This window comes from Zonotrichia albicollis, chromosome 4 (assembly GCF_047830755.1).
Source record: "Zonotrichia albicollis isolate bZonAlb1 chromosome 4, bZonAlb1.hap1, whole genome shotgun sequence".
In the NCBI taxonomy this organism is placed as follows: Eukaryota; Metazoa; Chordata; class Aves; order Passeriformes; family Passerellidae; genus Zonotrichia; species Zonotrichia albicollis.
In genome coordinates, this window is record NC_133822.1 from 15,647,944 (window position 1) to 15,673,807 (window position 25,864).

At 41.5% G+C, this 25,864-nt stretch overlaps 1 protein-coding gene across 8 annotated transcripts in view; it reads right to left on the reverse strand.

Moving 5' to 3' along the window:
* CACNA1C (calcium voltage-gated channel subunit alpha1 C) overlaps positions 1-25,864 on the reverse strand; it is a 451,825-nt gene that overhangs the window by 384,629 nt on the left and 41,332 nt on the right. Inside the window, exon 1 of one of the 8 annotated variants that reach the window (XM_074540174.1) lies at positions 24,802-25,595. The exons of the other annotated variants lie outside the window; for them this stretch is intronic. Within the exon in view, the coding sequence (XP_074396275.1) occupies positions 24,802-24,850 (49 nt within the window). The 5' untranslated portion in view covers positions 24,851-25,595. Of the gene's footprint in view, positions 1-24,801; positions 25,596-25,864 lie in introns of those variants that run through there. 8 annotated transcript variants of the gene reach the window in all.

Here is a 25,864-nt window from a genome sequence, read left to right on the forward strand (position 1 = left end):
AAAGGGAAAGCTGAAAGAAACAAGGAATGGGAAATGGTTAATTCACATCCCTCACATTTTGAAAATGAAGAAAAAGAGCTTTCAGAATCCTACAGGCTAAGCAGATTTCCTCGATGAAGCAGGCAATCAAGTGGCAGACAAAGTTAGTTTTCCAAGGCTAAGCAAATTGTGCACAGCGCTACTCATGGGATACGTATTTATTTTCAGACTTGTTCCAGATGCAGTTTTTCTCTTAGCATCTCTTTGACCTCCCTAGCCTGAGGCATGCTGGAAAGGAAAAATAAATGGAAAATCACTCTAATTATTCTCCCACTCCAGCTTTTCTTTAATACTGACCCATTAGATTGGAGAAGAAAGATGTGTGTTTTCCAGTGAAAGCAAACTTGCTGATCCCTCTCCACAGTGTTCTTATCATGCTGACTAGACCATGTGCTCCTGTAAATAAACAGCTGCTGCTTCTTAATGAAGACTTTTCTGCAATTTGGGAACGCGTCAAGTTCCATCATTATTACTTCTTATTAGTTAGGTTCCACATGAGGATCCAAGTCATGCATTTTGACTTTGATGTGCCAGCAAAGTTAAGGATCCAGCTTTTGGTGGCATTATTGGTTTGGTTTCTAATATGATCAGCAGTCCCATAGCAAAGTGCTTTGTCTCAAATTAGTTTCAAATGATGAGTCAGTAATGACAGATTTATATTAACAAATATTACAAATATTGATTACTGATAAGGATCTCTCTGTTTTATGAAGCTCCGAGGCTGCAGACAGGATCTCTAGTGAATGAGATATGGCAATGACAAAAGACTTGTTCTGGAGGTACTTTATAGAAATAGCTTGAATCAATGAGCGAAGCTCCCACAGCTGCATTCAAGAACTGAGCAAAATATTTTCAAAGGCAGCATAGCCAAAGTTTCGGGGAGAATGAAATTCCACCCTATAATCTAAATGCTTAGGGTTAATTCCTGGGAAGAGAGGAGAACACAGTTCCTATTGAACTCGTGAGGCACCAAGCTGAAATTTCACCTACAGCACTCATTCCTCCCCCACCACAAAACTTTGCTGCAACCTGAGAGCTGCAGTCACTGAATTTGGGTTGTTTTTTTTCTTTCTTTTTGCAGTACAACAGTGAATAGTCCACTCAATTTCCCCACTACAAATAAAGTTTCACACTACCAAATACACTATTATTTAAGCTGGATGTTGAGCAGAACCAGGAAATGGAGATTGAGCCCCCACCCAAGTGCAATAACTCACTAAGCACTGTGATCCACAGCATCATCACCCTGCTAATCCCCACCACCCTTCAGCAGGAATTTCCACTGTTGACTCTGTCCAGCTGGTGCACAAAATTCTGCCCTCTCAAGCCCTTCTGTGCTATGGATCATTAATTTAAGCATCTAAATACAATTAAACAGAAAAATCTATATATTGGAACAAGCTTGATTACTAAGGCTTTGGAAAATATTTTCACTTCTGAAAAAAAACGCAGATTTGTAGAACTAAAACAGATGCAGAAACAACAGAAATACAGGTCTCAAAAACCAGAATTAAATCACAAAAGTAACAAGTAAGGTTGCTCTACAACAGGAAATGAACCACGTTGCACAAAGTACCTGATGCTGAAAGCTTACAACTAAATCACCAAAACTGTCGTCACCAAAGCAACTATTAAAATACACAGTGATGGCCATTTTAAGTGGTATTTGAATTCTAACACCATCTTTCGTGCCACCTATTACTACACCAAAAAAGCATCACAAAAACCCCAACTACGCAGTGACCATTTGATACAAGACATGGGCAGGTTAATGACACAATGGAATCACAGCTTTTGAGGGGTTTTGACTTCATCTAGTTAGTCATACATTTATTTTAGAAAAATTTGCGCTCAAATGAATTATTTAAATGAAAAAGAAACTAATCCTGATGTGAAATGTCATTTTTTCCCCCAACACTTTGTAAACAGCAGATCCTAAAATTGCACATTCTGGAGCTGCTGTGTTTTCCCCCAAGGCAGAGGAAAGCTGGGTACAGTAAAAGATGAGATTGGTTCACTCAGTGTCACAACTGCTCTCAGAATGAAGGCAAAAAGCAAGTAGGAAATTGGTCACATTGCTAAGGTCGTGTGTGAGACCAGTTCAAGCACACAGGAAAAATGTTATAAAATATTGAAGTGAGAGCTGTCAAAATCAGAAGCACGAAAACAACACCAATAAAAAGTCAGTACATGAGATCATCTGTTAATGAGAAAGAATGTGGAAAACATTGATCCATTAACCAATGGAAAAATGAGAGCATTTGGCAAATTATTCCAAGAAGGAGTAAGTATTGCATGACATTTCTGCATCAATTTTTACTTTTAAAATATCCATCAAGAGCTGATGACTATCACAGATAAACCTCAAACCAGAACAGGTATAATTTCCGACTGTAAAAGGGAAACAAATAATTGGATAATGTCCATGCTTTCAGCTGCTTTGGTAGCTACTTTGCACCCTAGAGTGTCCTAGAATATTTAAAACACCCTCTGAAATAACCTCAAAGCTGTTGGCTGCTGGCTTGAACTCATGGAAGACAGGAGAGATCTCAGAGGACTCAGAAATGGTAAGAGGAATCCCCACTTAAAAAAAATAAAATAAAATAAAATAAAATAAAAATAGAAGGAGGGCAAATTTACATCCAGATTAACTTCAGTTTCAAAAAACAAAAATTAAAAACATTGGGATAAGTAAAATAAACAAGCACCAGCAAGTACTTGCAGGACAAGTAGAAAACCATCAAGAGACATGGAGCTGTCATGAATACATTGCATCAAAAAAAACCAGTTTCTTCCAGAACTGAGCAACAGAATTAACAGGCAAAGAGGACACAGTGGGTCCATGCCTCCTGATTTTATTAATAGTTGTATGAGGTCTTGTGTGATAGTTTCATAAGAATTCTAGGGATATACAGGCAAGAATAAAATTGGTATGTAATGAATATGAAACCAGGGGATGCCTGGGAGCAGCTATCATTGCTGCACATCTAAATTGGAGGATGTGTCACAGGGAGGTACCCAAGAGCCTGCCCAGGATCTGATCCTGGTCCATGTTTTGATTCTGCTCAATTAATGATCCGGGTGATTAAACGGTGAATGGTGTTATTAAACAAGCAGGTAACTGTGAAGCTGGGAGGTAAAGCAAATACACTGAAGGACAGGATCTGAATTTAAAATTAACTCCATGAAATGAAGAAAAAGCCTTTCAAATAGGATGGATTTCAGCAGGGACAAACGCAAAGTATTTAAGCAAAATGAATCATCTGCCCAAATTATTTTCAGAAAAGCCTTGGGGGAGGGTTTGTATTGGATCCCCAAGAGAAGAGAAGTTGATATTGTCATTCAACAGAGCACAAGTTGATATTGTCATCCTGCCTTCTTCCCATTAAAATGCAGTCATAACCATGGAGTGCAGGAACGGGGATAAAACCTGAAATGCAATGGGTTTGCAGGTTTGTGCTCAGGCTGCCCAATGTGGGCAGGGAGACCAAGCCAAGGTCTGGAAAACATGAGCCATGAGGGAAAATCCCAGGAATGGGAATGGCAGGGTGGCATGATGACAGCCTTGGAGCATGTCTATACATGTAATATATATATTTTTAAACATATATGTATGTACTTCAATGAACAGAAAGGTCACATCCATCACCAAACTCACAGGCAATAGCAGTGGGTTTTGCAGTAAGAAAAACTCCGGCTGCACCTTCCGCACTCTTAAATCTGTCAGACCAGGCCAGCAAAAATCTCTATCTGCAATCACACACCCAAGGTGAGGTTTCTAGTGAGCAGCACTTTCTTTTGCTCATTTAAAGCAAGTTTGACATGAAGAAAAGCCCGTGCACAGAAAGAAAATGTATTTATTCCATCAGTTAGTCCATCATAAGGGACTCCTTTGAGTAAATCCTGCTTCACTCCGGCCTTTAGAGGATATAATAGACCTTCTAAAGCCTAAATTTTAGCCTAATGGACTTGATAAAGTCTACATTTTAAAAGCCTAATTCATGAACCTTAGTATCTCAGGACAATGGCCAGCCACAAAATTTACACAAAAATTTAAAATCTTAACACAAAATTTAAAATCTCAATATGAAATAACCCCACTCATTTATATGAAAAACCAGATTTTTTTCCAGAAATCCTTAGTAACTTCTCAGTTTCCCTGCCTAGAACTTTCCTGCAGTAAATGCAAGGCTGCACTCACCTAAAACTTTTTTTTGAAGTATGATTTGGATGTTTTTTCCTTATTAGCCTTTTTAAAAAATTGACAAGATATTAATTCTGATATCTAACAGCTAAAGTGATGCTAGGGCTTTTTCCCCCCAAATAAAAGGTTTTTCTGAAGGCATCCTGCAAGTAGAGGTAGGAACTATAATGAAAGCTGGATTGCAACTTGAATTAGGGCTTTTTCTATACCAAAATTTATAATAGGCACATACATTTTTAAATATCACAACAGGAAAGACTCAGTGTAGTTTCTAGCCCAGATACGAAAGTTAAGAATTTCTCCTCTAAATTTTTTGGGGGTTTCAGAACATACACGTACATAGAAAATACATGATTTAAGACAGTTTGTTTGCCATAGTTGAGATTAAACATTTTTTTAAATCTATACAAAAATATAATTTTCAATAACTATGCTTCACTCAGCATGAGATCTTGATTTTTCTTTCTTTCCCTCCTCAAAAACAAGGATTTTTTCTGCATGCCATTCACAGAAGATGCAATGAGCTCCAAGCAAATGTGAAAAAAAGTCCATTTCAATGAATTTCAATGAAGAGCACAAGTGCACAAGCTGCTCTCGCTTCCAGCACCAAATGCCTCCAAGTTAAATATTTACTCCTGAAAATTAACTACTGACACTGTGTGGCAAATTATTGTCATTTTGCCAGCACTGTTTAGGTTTGGAATTTTCTGAATTTTCTACATTGGTAGAACAGGCAGCACAGTGGATTTCTGGCTCATGAATGAGGCACAAGACTACAAGTAATAATAATTTCCTCTATTCCCTATGAAATAAAGCATGGGACAGCTCTTCCTTAAAATCACCACAAACAGATCTCCACATGCAAAATTCCCATATTTCAGAGGATGTTGCAAATAAAGTCATTCTTCTATATGCATAAATCTTGGATGTACAAAAGATCCAAACAGCAAGATAACAATTTTTAGGATTTCCCTTCATTTTTTGCTTGAAAATGCAGTTGTTTTCAAAGAGCACAGTTCAGATGTTTAGGGTGGTTTTGAAGTTCTTTTGCTTTGTGGCTTTTCGGCTCATTTTGCTTTTTGGGGGGTGGGCAGAAAGGAAGGGGCACTGTTTGTTTTGCACTGTAGGCTTTTTTAATAAAAGACACCATTTTTTACTTGTAGTAAAAACAAAATAAATTCCTACTTAATGATAAATTCGGGGTTTAAAGCAACTCTCTGTTCAGGCCCTTTGACCAAAGAGGCATCTCAAACCTTGCCCAGGAGAATCCAGAAAGCTCCAAGTTTGAAAATCCTTAGCAGACACAAAGATTCATCTAGCTTGGGGTGATTCTCTGCTGTAATTATGGGTACAAAAGAAACAGCCTGGGAAGTGAGATTTGGAGGTTTTAGAGAGGAGGAAGAGGGGGAAAGCATGAACCCTGCTAAATTATAGGACCAGAGGCAAATGACTGGGAGGTAAACTCAGCTGAATCACAAATTCTATCAGGACATAAATTTATTAGGGTGAGGAGGTGTTAAGAGGGCAATACCCTCCAAAACACTTGCATTTTTTACATTTTGTGACTTTCAAGCTGCAATAAAGCCCACAAAAACTCACAAATAATCAGGCACCTGTCAGCACAAAACCTTTGCAGTGACATGCACACACATCATGGAGAGCTGTTTGGAGGGACACCAGGCTTCCTGGGTAAAACCCAGGCACAGATCCTCAAACAGAGACACCAAGAGAGAGCTTTCCTGCTTAAATGTCACAGTCATATTTTATGGGAAAATCCCTTCACTCAGGATTTCTCTCCTGGGAAGCTGAAAAGCCTCAGAGAAAAAGGAAAACAATAATTATCTGATTAGCCTCTCCTGTGTTTCGCTGCTTTTGAATGTGTTTGGATATTGTTTCATTGGTTTCATGTGAATTGTTTTGACTCATTGGCCAATCAGGGTCAAGCTGTGTTGGGACTCTGGAAAGAGTCACAAGTTATTATTATTATCTTTTTAACCTTCTGTAAGTGTCCTTTCTCTATTCTTTAGTATAGTTTAGTATAGTATTCTGTAATATAATAAATTAGCCTTCAAGAACATGGAGTCAGATTCATCATTCCTCCCTTCATCTGGGAACCCCACAGATACAATACTTAAATGCAATTTTTTCCCACTGTTTGTCTAAATTATCCTTACCACCATTACAGGTGGTGCAAGCACATCTTTGGTAAGATTTCCTGGACTTCAGTAAAATTTCCCTGGAGATTAACTGTAACTCAATAAATTGGATTCTTCTGACAAACCTGTCATTTTCTTATTGATGAATGATTACTCTTCAGTTGGTGAGTAATCTAAATATAACTTCTTTACAGAAATTAAGCTCTCACACTTCAAAAATAATCCTCACCATATTAGATGGTCTCCACATTCCTTGTCTGAAAATGCAGAGTGGGACAGAAACCAATACACACAAACCTATTAATTTGATCTGCCTTACCCTACCCAAACCATTAAAAAAAAAAAGGGGATTTTGTCTAAACCCCCCCCCCCAGAGTCAATGGGGAGATCATTTCTTCCATCCTTAGGACAGATTTCTGAAATACACGTGAAAGCAGCTGCTCAAAGTGCCAATCTCTCTTACTGTCAGAAGTAATCTAAAGCACAAGTTTAATTGCACAACAAATTTCAGTGGATTAAATGCGATTAAATGGCTCCCATTTATTTGGGGGAGCACATGCATGCACATGTGCTTGTGCACAAGGTAGAGAGCAGCTCTGCAGCTGCTTTTAGCCCAGTTCTGGAGCTGCTTTTGGCCCTAAGCATGTGACACAGTTTGGAAAATATGTACAAGCATATGATATCTAAATAATTCAAAGCCTGCAATTTCAATAGTCTTCATCCTAGAAAAATCAATCACAGTCCTTCCACAACTCATAGTATGCTCAGTCCACAAATAGCAGCGTGTTCCCATTTACAGCAGATGATGGCTAAAAAGCACAAAGGGATCTCTATGTAGGTCTGTATCTGAGTTACAGACAAGACATTTCAACAAAGGCACACACATAAACAAGAAATCAAACTTGTGCATCCAGATCCTGAGTCCTGACAGACAGCAGACAGTGGCAATTCTGACAGGCTGAGGGCTTTTGCTTCCTTTTGCTGTTCATGGGGTCAAGCTGCACAAACCCAGAGAGCAGCAGGGTTTGTGGAGAGGAGCTCAGCAAGTGCAGAAAAGGAAAGTGTAAATCTAAATTTCCTATAGCAGCCATAAGCCCTGGCTGCCAGCCCTCCCTCACAGTGGCCATGCCCACAGCAGGAAGTCATTAATCTGCATTATGACACAATAACTCTGATTAAAGGCGACCTCTGAAGGCCATCTGTTCCACAGCCCCCTCCTTTTTGAGCCCCCTCCTTCCAAGTGGCCAAATGGCATCAACCTCTGGCTCTCCAACCCCACTCTCCCACACTCTGCAGCATTACTGGTGTCTCTGAGTCTGTGCAGGGTGGTGAGAACTCACCCAAATTAAAGATTCAGTCAGATAGTGGCCATACAATCTAAGAGAATATATATATATATATTTATATATTTATTTATTTATATATATATTTGTATATTTATATATAGAATGATATAATTATATATAATTATATTATAATATATACATGTATATATATATAAAATCTCAATATATAATTGGGATATATATTGAGATAAATATTATATTAATATATATTATATTAATATATATTATATTAATATATATTATATATTATATATTATATATTATATAATTGAGATAAATATTATTCTACAGAGATTATTCTATCGAGATATTAGAAACAGATTATTAAATAGAGATGTTATCCATTACATATCAATAGATAATTGATAATTATATCAATTATAATTGATATTATAATATATAATATCGATTATATACCGGTATTATAATATCAATTATAAGATTAATATTATATACCAATCTATAGATCTATATATATTGTATGCTATATAATATATATATCGTATATATAAAATAAATAAATAATAGATATATATTTCAATAGATATATAGATATATCCCAATGTATAATCACAATATAAACCTCAATACATAATCGAGGTATAAACCCGTCCAATTTCCAGAGGTACTCACTACATGATCCTCAGTGAAAACCAGACATTAGCACACACATGAAAAACAGGCACTTAAAAACTATTTCTTGCTTTCCAGAAAGGCAAAAAAAATATTTTAAGCTACATTTACCTAATTTTAGATCATGCATGCAATACCCTAATAAATTAAAGATGCACTCCCTTCTTGAAATGCAGGTTCAAAGGAAAAGGTATTTATAAGATGCTTCAGAGTCAAAACTGACTTTTATTTCAGCTATTAATCTTCGTGTTCTAAAAACCACATTTTTCTATTTTTAAAATCTGATTTTTTTTCCCTTGCTGCTTGGAATTATACCAACATAATATCACCAAAACCAATTGAAGAGGAAAGTTTTGAAACAAGCTGTACACAAGCTTCAATCGAACTCTAAGAATTAAGTAAGTAAAAATAAAAAATGTTGGTGTTTCTGTTCATTTCAGTCACCTAATTAATGTTCTCATTTTTTAATAACTTGAGACAAAATAAAATATTCAAACAGGAGGGCTCTTTGTAACTTGGCATCATTAAGGTGTGTGAAAGTGATCATGCAAAAAAAGGCAAAACTTGAATTGAGGGAAGAATAAAAGTTTCTTCCATTCTCTCTATTTCCTTTCCTCCACAAAATCCCCGAGAGAATGCTGTATACACAACATGCTCTGAAACCAAGAAAAAGGAATTCTTAGTGAACCTCCCCTCAAACAAACCCACAGAAAATTACCAACCACATGAACGCAAACCATGCTATACAGCAAAGGAAAAGCAGTGGCTTAGTTAATATTCAGGGTGATATTAAAAGATAACTTTAAAAAAATACCCAAAACCATTCATTTACTCAAACTAGATCTTTGTGATCTAAAGTTATCATAGTATTAGACAGATTTAGAGTCATTTTTATAGCACTTTGCATAGAGGAAAAAATATTTTTACTGGGTTGTTTGGTGCATAAACTAATATATTCTATCTCCAGCATGCAGACTTTTCCCTAATATTTTTTTTTTAGTCCCTGGTATCTTCTTGCTGAACGTTCCAAGTCTAAATATTAAGCATGTGTAATATACAGATGTAAAAATAAGCACCCTTGGCTTGCTCTGCTGGCTGCGAGCATTCCCAAGCTAAATAAGGCACTAATCAGGAGATTGCAACTGCAGCAATGAGGGGAGCTGAGGGTGAGAGATGATAATGGGTGGGGAAAATGAGCAGGAGACAATCTTTGCAAGCACCTGTGTGAGCAAAGCCAGCATCTGCTTGGCATCCCAGGCTGAACCCCGGCACACGTAACCCCAGAATAGATCCTGAGTCACTGGGTGACTGCACAAAGGCAGTTCAGCCTCTTCCCTGTGACCTTTTCTGCAGACAAATGTTTGAGGCAGCCTTTGGAGGTTCTTTCTAAAAATAAAAGCTGCTGTTGATATAAAAGCAGGTCCATTGATCATGAGGGAATTTACATGGAGCAGATCCACACCGGGTCCGCAGAGCTCTTGGTGAGAGCCCAGGAGGCTCTGGGTCAGCTCTGCCATTATGAGAAGGCTCTGGCAGCTGCAGCTCTGCCTTTGAAATTTGCAGATCTCACCAAAGATGGTGAAAGCTGAGGCATTGTGTTCCTTTCTTCCACAGTTTGCAGGATCAACATCACAAAAGAAGCGAGAAATTTCCTACAAACGACTCATCTGGTCAAGAGATTCCATGGTTCTACTGCTTATTGGAGAACAAAAAAGGTGGAAAACACAAAAACCCAAATCAACCAACTAGCAAAAACATAACAGAAGGCCTCAAAACATCCAGCCTGTTTTAAAATTGCCACAAGTATTGTGTCCTCCCTGTTTGGAGGAAGGAGGTGTGTGCAGATTGACTCCTCTTCCACGACTGAGCAGCTTTGTCCTCATTGGCTTTTTTCATTCTGGACAGAATGAACCAACACATAGAAACACATGCCTGAATGATTTCCCACCTACATGCAAGCCTGAAAAGTCCAGGGCACTGAAAAAAGGAGGTATAAGAAATGTAGAGCAGGAAAACATCTTCAATGAAAGACTAAAAATAGCTGAAGCATCCAGTCTTATGTAAGAGAGAGTTATAAAAAATTGATCAGAATTAATGAGCACAAGCACGTGAAAGCTTTTTGACACACCTCATGACCCTTTCAACCTCATGGAATAACCCTTATTATTGTCAATACTTGGTAGCTGTAACTAAGCAAAGTCAGGTGTCAGATGAGGTGTGCACTGGTAACAATGAGGAGCAACAACCAGGGGAAAATTTACTGTGAAAGGTCAGGGATCACTTCCTGACATTATTTCACTTGATCTCCCCAGGTCAGGTCCGCCTAATTTTCACCCTTTTGGTGATCAAACAGCAGAATTCAGAAACTGTTGGGTGAGATTCTGGCAGATGTCCCCAAAAATCTGTTACCCACAGACAGCCCAAGGACAGCAGCAAACTCAGAGCTATGAGGATGATCTTTAAAGTATTGGAAATATCTCTGTAAAAATGTCTTTTGTAACATATTAAGGCCTGCAGTGGGATAAATGCAACATTTTCACATGTAGACTGGGGATCCCCATTGTCCTTATTTCAAGTTATTTGCAGTACAATGGCTTAATCAGAAAAGTAGTGCTACAAAAACAGTAACATTATTTTAAGTAAATTACTCCCACTTAAATCCATACATTTCCTGAAACATTCTCTTGTTTTGAGTCATTGTATCATTACCAGGCACAGACAGTAAATGAGCATTCAAAAGCAAATGGTGAAACGATGACAGAAAACATCAGAGACAACCCCATGCAAAATTACAGAATAGCTTTTCAAAGAGGCAAAACATATGTTTGTAATTTCTTCAGAAAGATTCAACTGGAAGCCACCAATGGTAAATATTGCATTTAAAGGTTGTTTTTTAATTTAAAAATCCCCTTGCTTCCTTTTTTAAAAATCCAGATTTCACAGCTGAGTTCACAAAGTTCAATTATTTCACCAGCACCTCACGAGAAGGGCAAGCATTGCTTTGAGCTGCTCCATCCCATTGCAGATGGCAATTTCTGCAGGGAGAATCTCTGGCTGGTGCTCTCCAGGGAGCTGAAATTGCTGCTTCACAAACCCTGGGTGCTGTGGCACAGCAAGATTTGGGCATTCCCTGGGCACAGCAGGATTTGGACACTCCAGAGCTTGTGCAAAGGGCAGCAGGACAGAGCCAGAGCTGGAAATCCTGGGCAAAGAGGCTCCGAAGAGATCTGTGATACAGAATGACTTCATGGCCCTGCTTGTGGCAGTGAGAGGGAGAAATTTGAAAAGATGCTCATTCTTTGAGGTGATGTAGTAGCACAGATATAAAGAAAGAGTGTGCTGCCCTTTATTTATGATGATAAAAACTTTCTCTGCCAAGAGAGGTTCACCTTTTCTTCTGAAGCCACCAGAAGGATTCCTCCCCTGGCTGCATCCTGGGGCACAAGGGCTCTCCCTCTGGCTGGAAGCAGGGATCCAGCATGCTCCACATGGAAATCCAGGCTCTGGCAGGCACAATCCCATCTGCCAGAATGTCCAAGGTTCAACAAACCCACTAAGTTGATAAGAGCAAATGAGTTTCACACTCCAGCTTATCTTCTCTTTGAGACCCTGCTAGAGAAGGAGCTCTCCACGACTCAAAAATGGCACTCTAAAATCCAGGCACACTGCATTTGTTGAGCCCAAACACAAACCAAAGGGTTACAGCAGAGAACCTTCTCTGCATTGCTGTCACCCAGCTGTTCATCTTTCCTGCTGAGTTTGGTACATTCCAGCCAGCCCAGGTACCCACACTGGCCAGGAAGCAAAGCCTGAACTGATGACAGCGTAATTCTTGGGATTATATACAGCATAATTCCTGTGATGCTGTGTCTTCTGCCACACTTGCCATCCCTCTCTGACACTCCCAAACCTCTCCTCTCTGACTCTGGAAAACCCATCTCCCTCCTGAAGCTGCCTGTTCTGCATTCACCAAGTTTCCCACTCCTAAACATAATCCCAGGAAAAATGAATTGTTCTCACAACACAGGGATGTAGCAGGGATATTCCTTAAGAAGCAGCTTCCAACAATGAATTTCCAACTGGGATTTTTCCCAAGTTGTGATTTTCCTTATCATGCTTTTCTTTGCCAATTTATTTTGTTTACCAGCATGCACCCAGGCAGGATGTGTACACTGAATGCATTTACATTCACACAGGCCACCTGAAAGACAGGTGACTTAAAACTGAAATAGTCACCGAAATCCTGTCTTCCCACTATGCCTCTGTTGTTGACAACCAAAATTAGAAGCCACACACATGCACAAGGTAGTATTCAGTGCAGTAGTTCCAGCAACGTGAAATCTGACATTTAGTCTAACTTAGTCACCAAAGTTTTAGCTACATAGTCAAGGCAGAGTTAAGTAGCTCCCAAAAAAGCAGCCTACCCCATCTATTTCATCTATCTATGATTATCTTTGGCCATGGCTGATTTCCTCTCCACTGACAGCACACCAGCTCTAAAGGATCAGCTCTAACTAGACAATTTGAACACCTACAGTGAGGTAAAATGAAATCTATGCCAAATGATCAGTTTTACTCTATGAACAATGACAAAACATAGATCAGTTCTCTCTTATTTCCCACTATTCTATTTCTTTCAAAATCTTTCATAACACACAGCCAGATCCTTCCAATCACAATCACTTATTCATTCTGGTCCACTAAGCAAATTATGCTTCTGCCTATATATACACAAAACTGTGTAGGCACAGTACAACTGCAGACATCTCAAAGACATTCTAATGGTTCCCAAGAGTAGATAATTCTTCTTTTTTTCCCCAGCTATTTGGAAACAAAAAATAAAAATGCCTCACGATACACACACACTGGAAAGACGGCAGATAAAAAGCAGGAATATCTGTGTATCTAAGTTACTAGACAAGCCCTGGAGGTGCCTAGTGGTATGTGTAGGTTTGGGGGGAAGAGAGAGGTTTCATTCCTCCTATCCAAGGATGCTGTGTGCACCCCCCACAGCACCATGTGCACCCCCAGAGAGAGCCCAGACAGCAGCCCCCTTTCCTATCAAATTCCCACTTGATCACAGCAATGTCTGCCTTCAAGAGAAACAGACTTTGTCTCTGCAATTTACACCCAAGAGGGAAACCCACACCCATCCTGATCATCAAGCATCTGGCTCAAAATTCTCTAGTCTGTGCACTGACTCCTTACAAACCTGTCTGGTCATTTGTTTCCCAAGATATCAGCCCCCTTCCATGGCTGTTACACCCTGACCATCACCAGGGCAAGATTGCACTGACAAAGAGGAGAATCCTCTTTGCTTATTAATATACAGCGCTCATTAGTGAGGTTAAGGCTGCTCAGAATAATTGGTGCTAGGGCTGCAGGCAGATGACTCAGCCTGGCCTGGGTGACCAAAGAGGACATGGAAAACTACTGGACATGGCATGAGGGATCTCCAGGAGTGGCAAAAAATGAGGAGGTGACAGGAGGTACAGGTGAGAAATGTGAGAAATGACCACACTGCACATACAGCTCAGAGGGACTTGTCAGAGAGGAATAAACTCCACACTTAGCTGAGGAAAGTACTGGAGTCCTACAGGGGAGCATCCCAGGGACAGCAGTGCCCTGGTAACTGTGTTAGGAATGTGAAATAAGGCCAGAAATGCTGAAAACAAGCACCAGAAACATCAAATTTGGGAATGGAGGTGGAAAAGCTGGTGCAGTTAAAAAAAAAACGAAACCAAACTAGGGTTGGGTTGTTTATCCTGGAATGACAAGCGAGACACAAAGGAGAGAAAAAGCAAGTCAGCAGAAGTGGAAGGAGATAAATCATGGCACAACATCTGTATGGGGACACCCATCAGCAGCCCTGCTCCTTGATCAGCACAGCTGGTGCAGGACAAAATAACCAACCTGAGGTTCTGATTGCACCACGAGACTCAAACCTGTGCACTCAGGAGGAGCTGGGCAGGGTTTGTCCTCTCCGATTTACACCCAGACACAGGGATAAAACTTCCCAGCATTGCTGTGTCTGTTCCAGGCTCGATGATATCAGCAACTAAACATCATTTCATAACATGGATCTTATTAAAATTAAATAACTTATTAACTTCTTTGCATGCACCTCCTAGGGTAATATCTTCACATAAGCACACATAACATAGTTAATGAAGAAAGAGAAAATTAATTTTCCAAGCCTATTGACCTGGCACATTGGGAAGATGAAGAGAGCTTTTAATACTGGAAGATGTTCATATTACAGGGACCATGACCACGTAAATATAGAAGAGGAGAAGTAAATAACTTCAGAGAATATATTTCTTTTTCAAACTTCCAAAAGGAAAGAAAGATTTGGTGGATATATGAGACTTCCTGAAAGTCTCCATCCTAACACAGAAATAAATTAGAATACAGTATGATCCTCTCAATTTCCATACTCGTCTTTACATTAATTTCCCAAGCAGCACCTGACAGTCTGTCAGATCTTTTGTAGCTGCAGAATCAGGTTTAGATACTTTCTACTGCTTTTATCAGAACAACTAGCTACATGAACTAGAGGTTTAAATCCTAAGATGACAAGTGGGGCTTTCCATCTTCTGCAGCAATTCCATCTCTAAATAGTATTCTAAAATAGTATTCCAACACGACTCAGGGAGAGGAGTAATGAAATCCACCAATGTATTAAACCATCTGGCTGAGCTTACATCACATTCCTTTTGAAGTATCAAACACCACCAATACATGCTAAAAAGAATAAATTTCCATCCCTCTGATATTTGTAGAGCTGACTCCACACAGGGCTTTCCCATCCATATTTCTCATAAATAATGAGAAATTATTTCTGGCCCTACAGCGTGCATACCAAGATCCTTAGGAGCACTCAGTGCATTCTGGGCACTGATGTTCTCCATCAGAAACTGCCTTAAAGCACAAGAGCCAAAATCTCAAGAATGCACACCCAAAAACAAAAAGAAAAAAAATGTTCTGGTGATATAAAAGCAAATTCAAGGCAAAGATAACAGCAAAGCTCTCAATAAGAATGCTAAGTACTGGAAAAATAAAGAACTGCTGACCCATATGTACTTATTTAGATACAAGCTTTGCCTTGGAACAGCAGGATGTATGTAGCAGTCAAATGCATATCTCGGCACAGAAATACTCCAAGCTGTGTGAACCACACTGCAAATTAAAAGCACTTAAGGAGATGTCTAAGCATGATGTTTCATAGAAAGTAGCAGAAGTTGCATTCTCAGCATTAAAAACTTCCTGCAGTGTTTTGTTGAATTATTCATACTCGGAGATGTGATCCTTTTTTAAGCACTTCACATTTGACCGTGTGCCATGATACACTCACGGGGACTCTGCCAGGCACCTGTAAAGCTCCATCCTCAATTTTTCCAAAGTTTGATGGCTGAATTTTTCCAAATTCTATTTTAAACTGCTTTGGTTGCCTCTGAGAGCTGCCAGTAGCAAGTCCCTCTTGTCATTTTTGACTGATTTCCTGGCATGCATTACATCTTTTATCACTGCATGCAAGCTGGGACAATTTTTCATCTCTCATGATCTTTCTTGACACCCTTTGCCTTAAAGCAGAGAAAAGTCTTCAAGTCATGCTCATGTCAGTCTTTCACTCTGCTTTTGTTTCTGACTTTTGCCACTATGGCTGAAAAGACAAGAGACACTCAGAGTTCCTCTGTTCCAGTCATCACTGTCCCATTGCAAATCCAATTCACTGCAATCCATCTCAAATCCAAAATTTAAATGAAACTATTAACTTCTTAGTCATAATGTACCCAAAAAACCAAATTAAGGAATTTTTTTTCAGCATATACCCTCAAGAACACGTTCATTTCTGATTGAAGCAATGAGCTTCATTACATTGAACAAACAGCAAACAATTCTCAAAGAAAACTGTGGAAAATTTCTTTTTGAGAACTCAGCAGTGTGTGCTGCTACCTGGAGGACCAGCACATCCCAAACACCTGCTAACAAACATTTCACACTCAGAATTTGTGCAGTTGAGCCAAAGCCAGTGAGAATCTACCAGGTAAGGTATGGGAGTCCTATGGCTAAAGCCATTCCCTGATTTATGAATTCAACTTCTGATGCTGCTGGCGCTAAACATAATTGGTGCTGCAAATCTTAAAATTTTCACTTAGGTGAACGTGAAGTAAAAGATTCCATGTAATCCACTCCTAGCTATTGCTCCTGGATACAGTCACACTAAAGTTCCATTAAACCCACAATTAAACCTGATCACTTTCAATTTTCACCCCATAAATGCCTTTTACTTCTCTCTAAAGACACCAATTTGAATTTAAATTACACCTGAAAACACTCTGTGCATCTATACAATTTATAATAGGCAATAATAACGGGCAATATACAATTTATGAAAGCAATAATAGGCAATTTAATTATCATACGTGAATTTCAGCACAGAGGTGAAGCTTTCCTCCCTGCCTGACTCTATTTGTTCTCAGCTCTAGAGAGTGATGAATACTATGGATTTCCCCTGTTTTCTTAATGACCCTTGGGTCTATGCAACTTCATTTGCTGACTTTGCTGTCAATATGTGAAATTCATCCCAAGGAAATCAGACCCCTTCATACTTAATTCAAATGTCTAATATTTACATGTAGGGTCTGCACTGAAAATGTTCTTTTTAAATGGAAGCTACAAGATGGAAAACTCAGAAAAGTTTGGCATTACAGAGTAAGCTCAACTTTCAGCTTCCTGATACTTGTAAAGCTGCATCAGAAATAAGGTTCAACATAAATCCTCGATGCAGTGTATTTAGGTGCAATAATTCATTTTCCCCTTCAACACACATAAACATTAATTCCTGTATTCACATAGTTTGCATTTGCTTCTCATACAGGTCATTTTTGCATTCCTGGAGCTAAAATTCAGGAATTTTAGCTAAAATTCCTACTACTGAAGCATTCCTGAAGCTAAAATTCTACTCCTGACAGCTGTATCACACAAGTTGCAGTTTAAAAATCAATTTCTGCCAGTAGCACCTGAAACCAAATACAGCTGCCACCTAAGAGTTGAGCTGAGTTACAAGCAAAGAGACACAAGTATTCTTTTTGTCAGTATAAAAGATTATTTCTTCTGACAAAAAGCGTTAGAAGAATATCTGATGCAACAATAATGTATGTTAAATTTCAAAAATTACATATTAAATTTAAAAACGGAGGTGTCTTAAGAAGTTTTACATCCAGCCAGCCATGCTGGAGAATGGGAGCCTTTTTTTTGTCCCTTGGAATAAAGAATCTGAAATCTGATCACTAACATGAGTTTGTTCCTACAATGCCTTTAGGAAGAAATGTTGAGTTAATTACTCAATTAGAGCATATTTACTTTGTAATTATAATGTCATGTTCAGTCATATTTAATTGTTTTTTCCAAAACACCCGAAGGCAACCATACACAGATTGGGTTAAAAACCTGAATATTTTAGATAAATAACAATGCTATTAGAGAAGGATATTTTAAATATACCATAGAGTATTCTTTAAGGTTGGGTGGTTCTCAAACAACATTTTCCTTGGAAAAATTAACTCTTTAAGGTTTATGTACAAAACTCAAAAAGAGTTCCCGTGCAATCAGATTTCTTTTTATTACTGTCTCTGGTTTGAAAACCACTAAGTTTCCAGTCATCCTCAATAATTATTTTATTTTAACCTTCTGTCTTTTATTAAAGAAGCAAATTTTCCCTCCCTCCTAAATTTGTTGAGTTTCTTGGTGCCCAGGTGAGACTGTGGATTTCTTTTATTTCTTGACAGATGCCAGGTTAAATAACTTATTTTTTCCCCCCATGAACAAGGCTTTAACTGGCACTCTGCTAATTTCTCCCAGCTGTTGAAGGACATTCAACTTGCTGGTTGTTTTTCATGGATTCTGAATGTTTTGCCTGCTGAGACAGCCACTGAAATTTAGAATTTTCTATGTGGGACTGAAAAAAACATACAGGAAAAAAAGGAAAATTGTGGAAGTCCTCTACAAACACCATTTTAGCATTCCTGTACAAGCTTCTAACATCCCAGAGATTGCTAAAAAAAGCAAATTATTCCAGAAGCCTCTGTGTCTGATTAAAGCCAGCAAAGTGGCAGCAGCTCAGCTCCTGGGTGACACTGGGAAATGAGCTCTCCATCTTCATGGATGCAGACTGAAACACACAGAGCAGACACCAGAGCAACGTGGTCTGTCTGTTTGTTTGTTATGAAGGGAATTAAATGAAAGGCTGCAGTGGGTTTGGGTAAGCTCCATCCTCAAACATTCAGGATTTGCCTGGGCATGGCCCTGAACAGCCCCTTTTAATTAAACCTGTTTGCAGTGGGGTGCTGAGCAGCCCAGCCCAGCTCCAGCAGCTCCCTCCCATCACACAGGACAATTTTGTTTCATCCTCACCTCCCAGAAATGCCCTTTTTGCACGGAAAGCTGAGCCAGGGAGAGCAGCAGCTCCCAGAACTGTGTTTTTGGGAAGGTGACAGGGAGAGCAGCCCACCTCCAAAGCCATCAGCATCCACTGTTCCCCAATCCCATCTCCTCCTGAGGATGGGCTGTGCTAATCATCTCTCAGCTCCAGATTGCAATAACTCAACCTTGCCTGCTGGACAGCTGCCAATTTCACCAAATAAAGACAAAATGTGATTCCATCAAACCTTCTGTCACCTTCTACAACACACATATCAACCTTTTCTCCCTCTCTTTTCCTTGGACCAGCAAAGGCACCTGTCCAAACCACACAATCCTTAATGTTGTGTTTGGGTTTCCGGAGGAAATTCAGCCATGTCTTTTGTTCTGGAAATCTCTATACATGGTACAGAGACCCCTGTGACTCCTCCAGCTGGAATGGACTTATCCTGAAACCATCACCAGTTCTTAAAGTTTGTTCCATTCTCATGATTATGAGAAATCCACAGAAACTGACAGAAACTCTTCCATAATTCTTCCTTTTCTTTCAGAAAAAGGTTTATATGTATTATCAACTGCAACCTGATGTATTTCACAACAACCCAGCAATAGCAACAGTTGCCTCTGTGATATGAAACCTCACTACTGGATATCAGAGATCCCAACAGGACAAATCCACCACTGAACCCACACCTGCTCTCTGGCAGGAGCACCATGAGCCCATCACTGCCCTCAAGACTGACCGGCACTTCCTCTCTCATTAAAAAAAAATAAACAAATAAAAACTGAGAAAATAAAAGTTTGACAAAGCTTAAATACACAATGATGCTTTTACTGCAATAAATCAGAAAATTTCTAAAAATGGTATTTTTCTTAACTTTCATTGGTATTATTACCAAGAAAAAATGCCAATTCTATGTTAGGTAATAGATGAACTATCAGGAAGAGCGTTCAGTGGCCACCCACCAACATGTCTGAACCCTTAATTGCATTTTCTTTTTAAAATTAATGATGCTGAAATCCAGTAATAAACATGTTAATGAACACACTTGCTCTCAAATTCCTATCATCCCCAGTATCTAAATAAAACCAGTGTTTCGGACAAATGATTGACAAAAAATATACTGGGTTTGTATACAGTCTTCAAAAAAAAAAAGATAGGCAATTGAACCATTTAATAACATTATGTTTTGTAAATCATATATCTGCCACTGGTAAAAGCTTTCTTTGGTGTTGATCAGATTCGTAGTGCTCAATAATTTAAGAGAGAATTTTACTGCACACAGTCACATCTGTTATGCTGGTTGATAGTCAATAAATTCAGAGAACACTTGCTCAGAGGAGCTCTTTTATTTATTTGCTGTTGCTGAACTTGAATGACTCTGTTCCTTTCATTATTTCCCAGAAAGGGTTAAACAAGACAACAAGATACCTCTCAGCAAGTTGACGGCCACAATGAAAACACACACAAGAAGTAAATTTAAGAGTGACTGCCATTCCGGTAAACCCTATTTCAAGCATGGATGCAGAACCATTTTCCACAAAACTGGAAGAAAATAAGCCAAAACTGAGTACATATGGCAGCACTGCAGTCACAGAGCACGTTCTCTGAAGTGTTTGGAGGAAACAAAACAAAAAGATGAGGACAAAGAATTCAAAGTAAGTATCTCAGTGGGATAAATTAATTCCACATGGCAAGGCTGTGTCATGTCTGCTATAGTGAATTACTCACATGTAACCCCAAAAACACATCAGAAATGCAAGCCAAAGGGGGTTCAAGGGGCCTTGGCTGCAGACAGCACACCAGGTAAGTGCTCAGGACAGCAGTGCAAACTCCAGGCTGATCCCCTCAGCAGGAACACTGATGATGGCCTAGCCAAAACTGGTCTCTGTGACTGGAGATAATGTCAAAGAAAACCTTCAAAAGCTTATACTTTAAATTCCATGCCTTTTGCAGGACACTTAAATACTCCTTTTAAGGATAGAAAATGCTTGAAAGCACTTAAATACCTTCCTGGAGGCTCTACTGGCAACTTTCACAAATAAATGCAGTGCACTGTATGATGCAGAATGTTTAAGTACTGTTACTTACTATGTTAAGTATTTTTATATTACACTGCTATTTAAAATTATATTGAATTAAATGCTTCACATCAATCAAAAGTTCCAAGTACTTTGAGGCAGAAGAGAATACCTCATAAATACAAATGCTTATTGTTAAATCAGGGGAGGTTGGAATTCTAGTGCTGAATCTTTAAACAGTGATTCAGACTTTTTCTCCAAAACCCTGAAGATAAGCTGTTACAGACTACATAGATATATTCTTTATGCCCCATGACTAATGCCCACTCTGACCAAGCCTTACAGCAAAGCAAAAACACAGGAGAAAATACTCAAAAATGACGACAAAGTTTGCTAATATGGTCACTTTGTCACCATGGAAAGAGCGTGGCTTCTCCTACACGTGAAGGCATTGCCCCAAAAACAAACAGGAAACAAAATTGATATTCTGAAAATAGAGCAGAAAATTAAAGCAAACATCCAATAAATTCTAGTGCCTATAGCCAATGGTTTTGCTTTGCAGCACAGCATGAGACAGATTTCAGCTCTCCAACTGAAATCAGCTGTGAAGTGTGTACACGATCATCTCTATTTATACCTGCAAAGTTAAGAGGAATATTTGTGGGTTTGACCCTCATTTCAGGTCAGAAAATGCATCAGGGACTATGCTGGTGGCTTGACCCTCTCGCTATCAATAGGCTTCTGAGAAATAAAGGGTATACTAATTAGTTCTTAATTTAACAGATACAGGAGATACAAGGACTATGAAAAGTGTCTTACAGGGAAACATTTCAAGAACAGGGTATGTGCAGGTTAGGAAAGGAGGTTGCAAGAAGACCTAATTATGGTTGACAAATACCTGAGGGGGTTCTCTTTCTACAAGCAGCAGGTAGAAATCTCTTCAAAATATGCAATAAGGACAAAGCCCAAAGGCATTATCTGAAATTGGAGGCAGGGTAGTTCAGCAAAAATGGCTTTTCACTCAGAGGATCATTACAGCACAGAATAAATGACCTAGCGGGGGTTTTTCAGCACGGATGAATTTTATCCCGGGATAGGCGGTGATGGAGAGCGGGGCTGGCCGCAGCATCCCGGGCTGCGCAGCCCTGCAGTGCCACCTTCCGGGAGAGGCTGCGGGACCCCGCTGCCCTCCCTCCCCTCCGTGGGGCTGAAAATCTCAGAAAAACCTCAGCAAAACCTCAGCAAAACCTCAGCAAAACGTCCGCGGAGCCCTGGGCTCCCTCCCTGCCGCAGGTGGCAGCGAGCGGTGAATTTAAAGCGGGTCCGAGCAGCTCCGGCCACGCCGTTCCGCTCCCTCCCTCCCTCCAGGGGCTGCAACACGTGGGTTTGCACACCCGTTTTCCGTCTCATTTCAAAGGATCAAGTTTTCAACAGCGTTAAGAGGGAACGCGCTAAAGATGCCCCTCAAGGATCCCACCCAGTCCCACATGTGCACGGGTTGTGATGTAGTGAGTTTGGGAAGCTTTTGCTGGCGCTTCTTGGGTGGGGTTTTGTCATTTTCTAGATAAACATAAGCTGTATCAAGGAATAATTGCGATTAAAAAAAATACTCCATTGTGTAGCGAAAAAAAATGAGCATTGTGTCTCAGCATCAACAAATAACACACTATTTACTTGCCTTTGTGCAATGGGAGGCTGTAATGAAAGCACAGCAGGCTTAGCATCCAAAAAAAAAAAACCCCAGGAAATTCTTACTTTAGGCCAAAGATTTTCAGGATACCTAGTCACATCCAGAAGTGTAAAAACCAGTATTATTACAAACCTACCCAAACTGGCAGATAAGAAGCCAACAAAGCCCTTTCAAACACAATTCCTCTCCACCACAGCCCTCACAATGTAACTAATGGCCTCCCTACATTTTATTTATTTATTTATTTACCTTGAGTGAGCCCTGTTGGAGCAGCTGCCCTGCTGCCCAGGCAGCTGAGTGTGAGCTCAGGTGGGCTGGCTGATATCAGACCTGATACCAGGCAGCAGCTGCCAGCAGAGGCCTGCTCACACCAGTCACACCTCAAGAACAGACATCCAAATTTGCCTTGCACCACCAAGAACCTGGAACCTTGCTGCCAGCACAAGAGCAAGGACTGATCTAAATCAGCCTTGCATGTCAGAAGAGAGGAGCAGACCAGGATCCCAGAGCTGGCTTCATCTTCCACCCCCCTCCCATCACTACCTTGCAACTGCAAATCTGTGGCTGCTTTAATGGCTCCATTCCACCTCGTGATTGGTTTGCTCCCATCTCCTCACCACCAAGTTTTCTTGACTACTGATCAATTTAACCTTTCAGGTGCTGTTTGCATAAAATAAAAATAGATTGTAAATAAATGGCAACCCAAGCACTATCAGGGAACAGAACTCTCTTCCACCTGGCTGATTTTCTGTTTGCTTTACAAGTCGCTCTTTCACCTGGGAGTAATGACAACCCGCATCAAGAGACAGATGCAAAACTGTTCCTCCAATTATATAATCACTGCAGCTGATAAGGAGGGAGCTGGATTTAGGTTGCCATAGCGTTGGCATATTGCTATGGAGGCTGAGCTCTTCATCCACTTTATCAGCGCTGGACCAGGAAGAGCAGCCCAATTATGCCTGCTGAATGCATGTGCTGCAGACCGGCTCCCACTTGCAAGGAGCACTCCGGATCAGGGGCTGCTTCCTTTCCCCTCCCACCTCATTTCGATGGAGTGCTTTGGGCTGCGGGTGCTGGCTGGTTTTTATTCCTTTCAATCTGCGTTTAATCATAAGGAGGGTGGTGTTATGTCTAAACCCCACTACCTTCCACCATGGAGGGCTGCCACAGCGCTGCTGCCCCTCCCAGGTGTTCGGGGGTTCCTGGGGCTCGGCGGGGCAGGCTCGGCCCCGGAGCAGGTGTTGGATGCCCGATGACAAACGCGTTTGCCGGCAGGGAAGTTGTGGCCGTCCTGGGGAAGCAGAGGGGGCGATGAGGGAGAAGTTGGCCGGGGCTGGGGGTTCTGAGGTGGGCACAGAGACACCCCAAGAGCCGTGCTGCTCTTCCCTCGCCCATGGGGAGGAAATGGCTCTGTCTGCTCTGCAACACCGACGTGTGTGTGTGAGTGTGTGTGCAGCCAGGGATGGAGGGAAGGGAGGGAGGGGACGGGGTGACACCATGCAGGTAACGGGATAAAAATAACTTCAGGAACGGCACATCGGGGTTGGGCGGGGGCGGGGGAAGGCTTCTGGAGTTTGGACAAACAAAGTTTTACTACAGGGAATAGCGGGGGGCATTTGCTAAACGCCGAGGAGCAACAGCACACGGCTTGGTGTCCATGATGCAGGCGATCCTGCGAGCAGCTGGGCGAGCAATCAGCGCCCCGAGTAAAACCCAACTTTCATTTCAATACAGGCACCCCCGGTGTCCCTGGCTCTCTCGGCATGAGCGCATGTATGGTGCACATGTGTGTAAACAGATAATTCTGCCTTCCCCCTCCCCTTTCGTGCGAGAGATTGGAAATAGCGTAAGAGAAGGGAAGGGCTCCTCTCCCGGTGCCTTGGGAAGCCGTTCCCAGACGGAGCTTAGGGGCGCCGGGAGGAGGTTAATGGGCAAGATCCCCGAATTGCGGCGGCCCTGCGAGTGAATCCTCGCTGGACACGGAGAAGCGGCCGAGCCCCGAGCCCCGGCCCGCAGCCCCTCCGAGCCCCGAACCCGACACGGCGACCACGGCGACTCAAAGCAACTTTTCTGTGCCCGGGCTGTGCTAAGCAGCAGCAGCAGCTCTGTGAGGGGCTGCGGGTTCCCCCGGAGCACGCCCGGCCGAGGGGAGCCTTGCGCTCCCAATGGAGCCCGGTGTCACAGGCTGTCCTCTACCCGTGGCGGCGGCGGAGCCGAGCCGGGAGAGAAGGGACAAAGGGCAGGGGAGGGAACGGTTGCTAGGTCCTCGGAGGTAAATCTCAGGCTTACCTTGATGGTTTTCTTCTGGAATGTACATCCTCTTGTTTTCATTGACCATTTAAAACGAGTCCAGAATAATCCCTCCAAAAATCGGCTTGGTAAAATTCAAGGAAGAATGGAGCTGCAGATTTTCCCCTTTTATTATTACCTGATTCCCATTATTGCATCAAACACCAAAAACTGATCCTTTCCACTACTGCCTCCTTTAGTGAGATTGCAATGCATCCTCAGTACATCCGGGCCCCTTCCAAGAATTTAGCACAGCACCTCTGGCTGTTAAACCATAAAAAAGAACAGGAAGGGGGGAAACGAGAGGAGGGGTGGGGGGGAAAGGAAAAAAAGCAAAAGCATCCAGGACAAACCTCTGAGGGTTAAATGTCTTTTTAAAATCCACCAACTATAAGATTAACAACAGGAGGACGAGGCAAAAAAAAAAAAGGGGGGAGATGTTCAAACGCCGCTGCTCCTCCTCTTCAAAGCCATTCTGAGCGCGTTGTGTTGGCAGGGAGCTGTTTCTGCAGAGGAAGAGAGCACAGTCCCAGCCCCTCACTCCCTCCCCTCCCTCACAGCGCGCTCGCCGCCCGCTCTCTGCCTCTCGCCGACAGACAGACAGACACCCTGAACGCTTCCAGATGTTCCAGCTGCGGCTGCACGCAGCTCCCCGCTCTCGCACGGCGCTGCGAGAACGCCGGACTCGCTGTGAAAGTTTAACACGCTGCCTGCTGCCTCCACTGCGCCTGCCGGAGCCTCGGCACAGACATGACGTCAAGGAGGCGAGCTGGAGCCGGCTGCTGCCTGGGGGAGCGGGCACCGAGCGGGGAGCGGCGGGGACCGGCACCGGCACCGCTCCGAGCCGCGCTGCGGGCTCTGCCCCGCCGTGCCGCCGCGGAACGGGAGTGGGAGCCGCATTCCAAGGAGCACGGAGCCGCTGGATGGGTGTGCGGGAGCCCCCGCGGGCGGGCACGGCAGGCGGAGGAAGGGAGAGGGAGCCAGGGGCGAGCTGCACAGAGCGGAGGATGCACAGATGTTTAAAGAGATTAATCAAGCTAGGATTTGCAAAATCCTTGGTGGA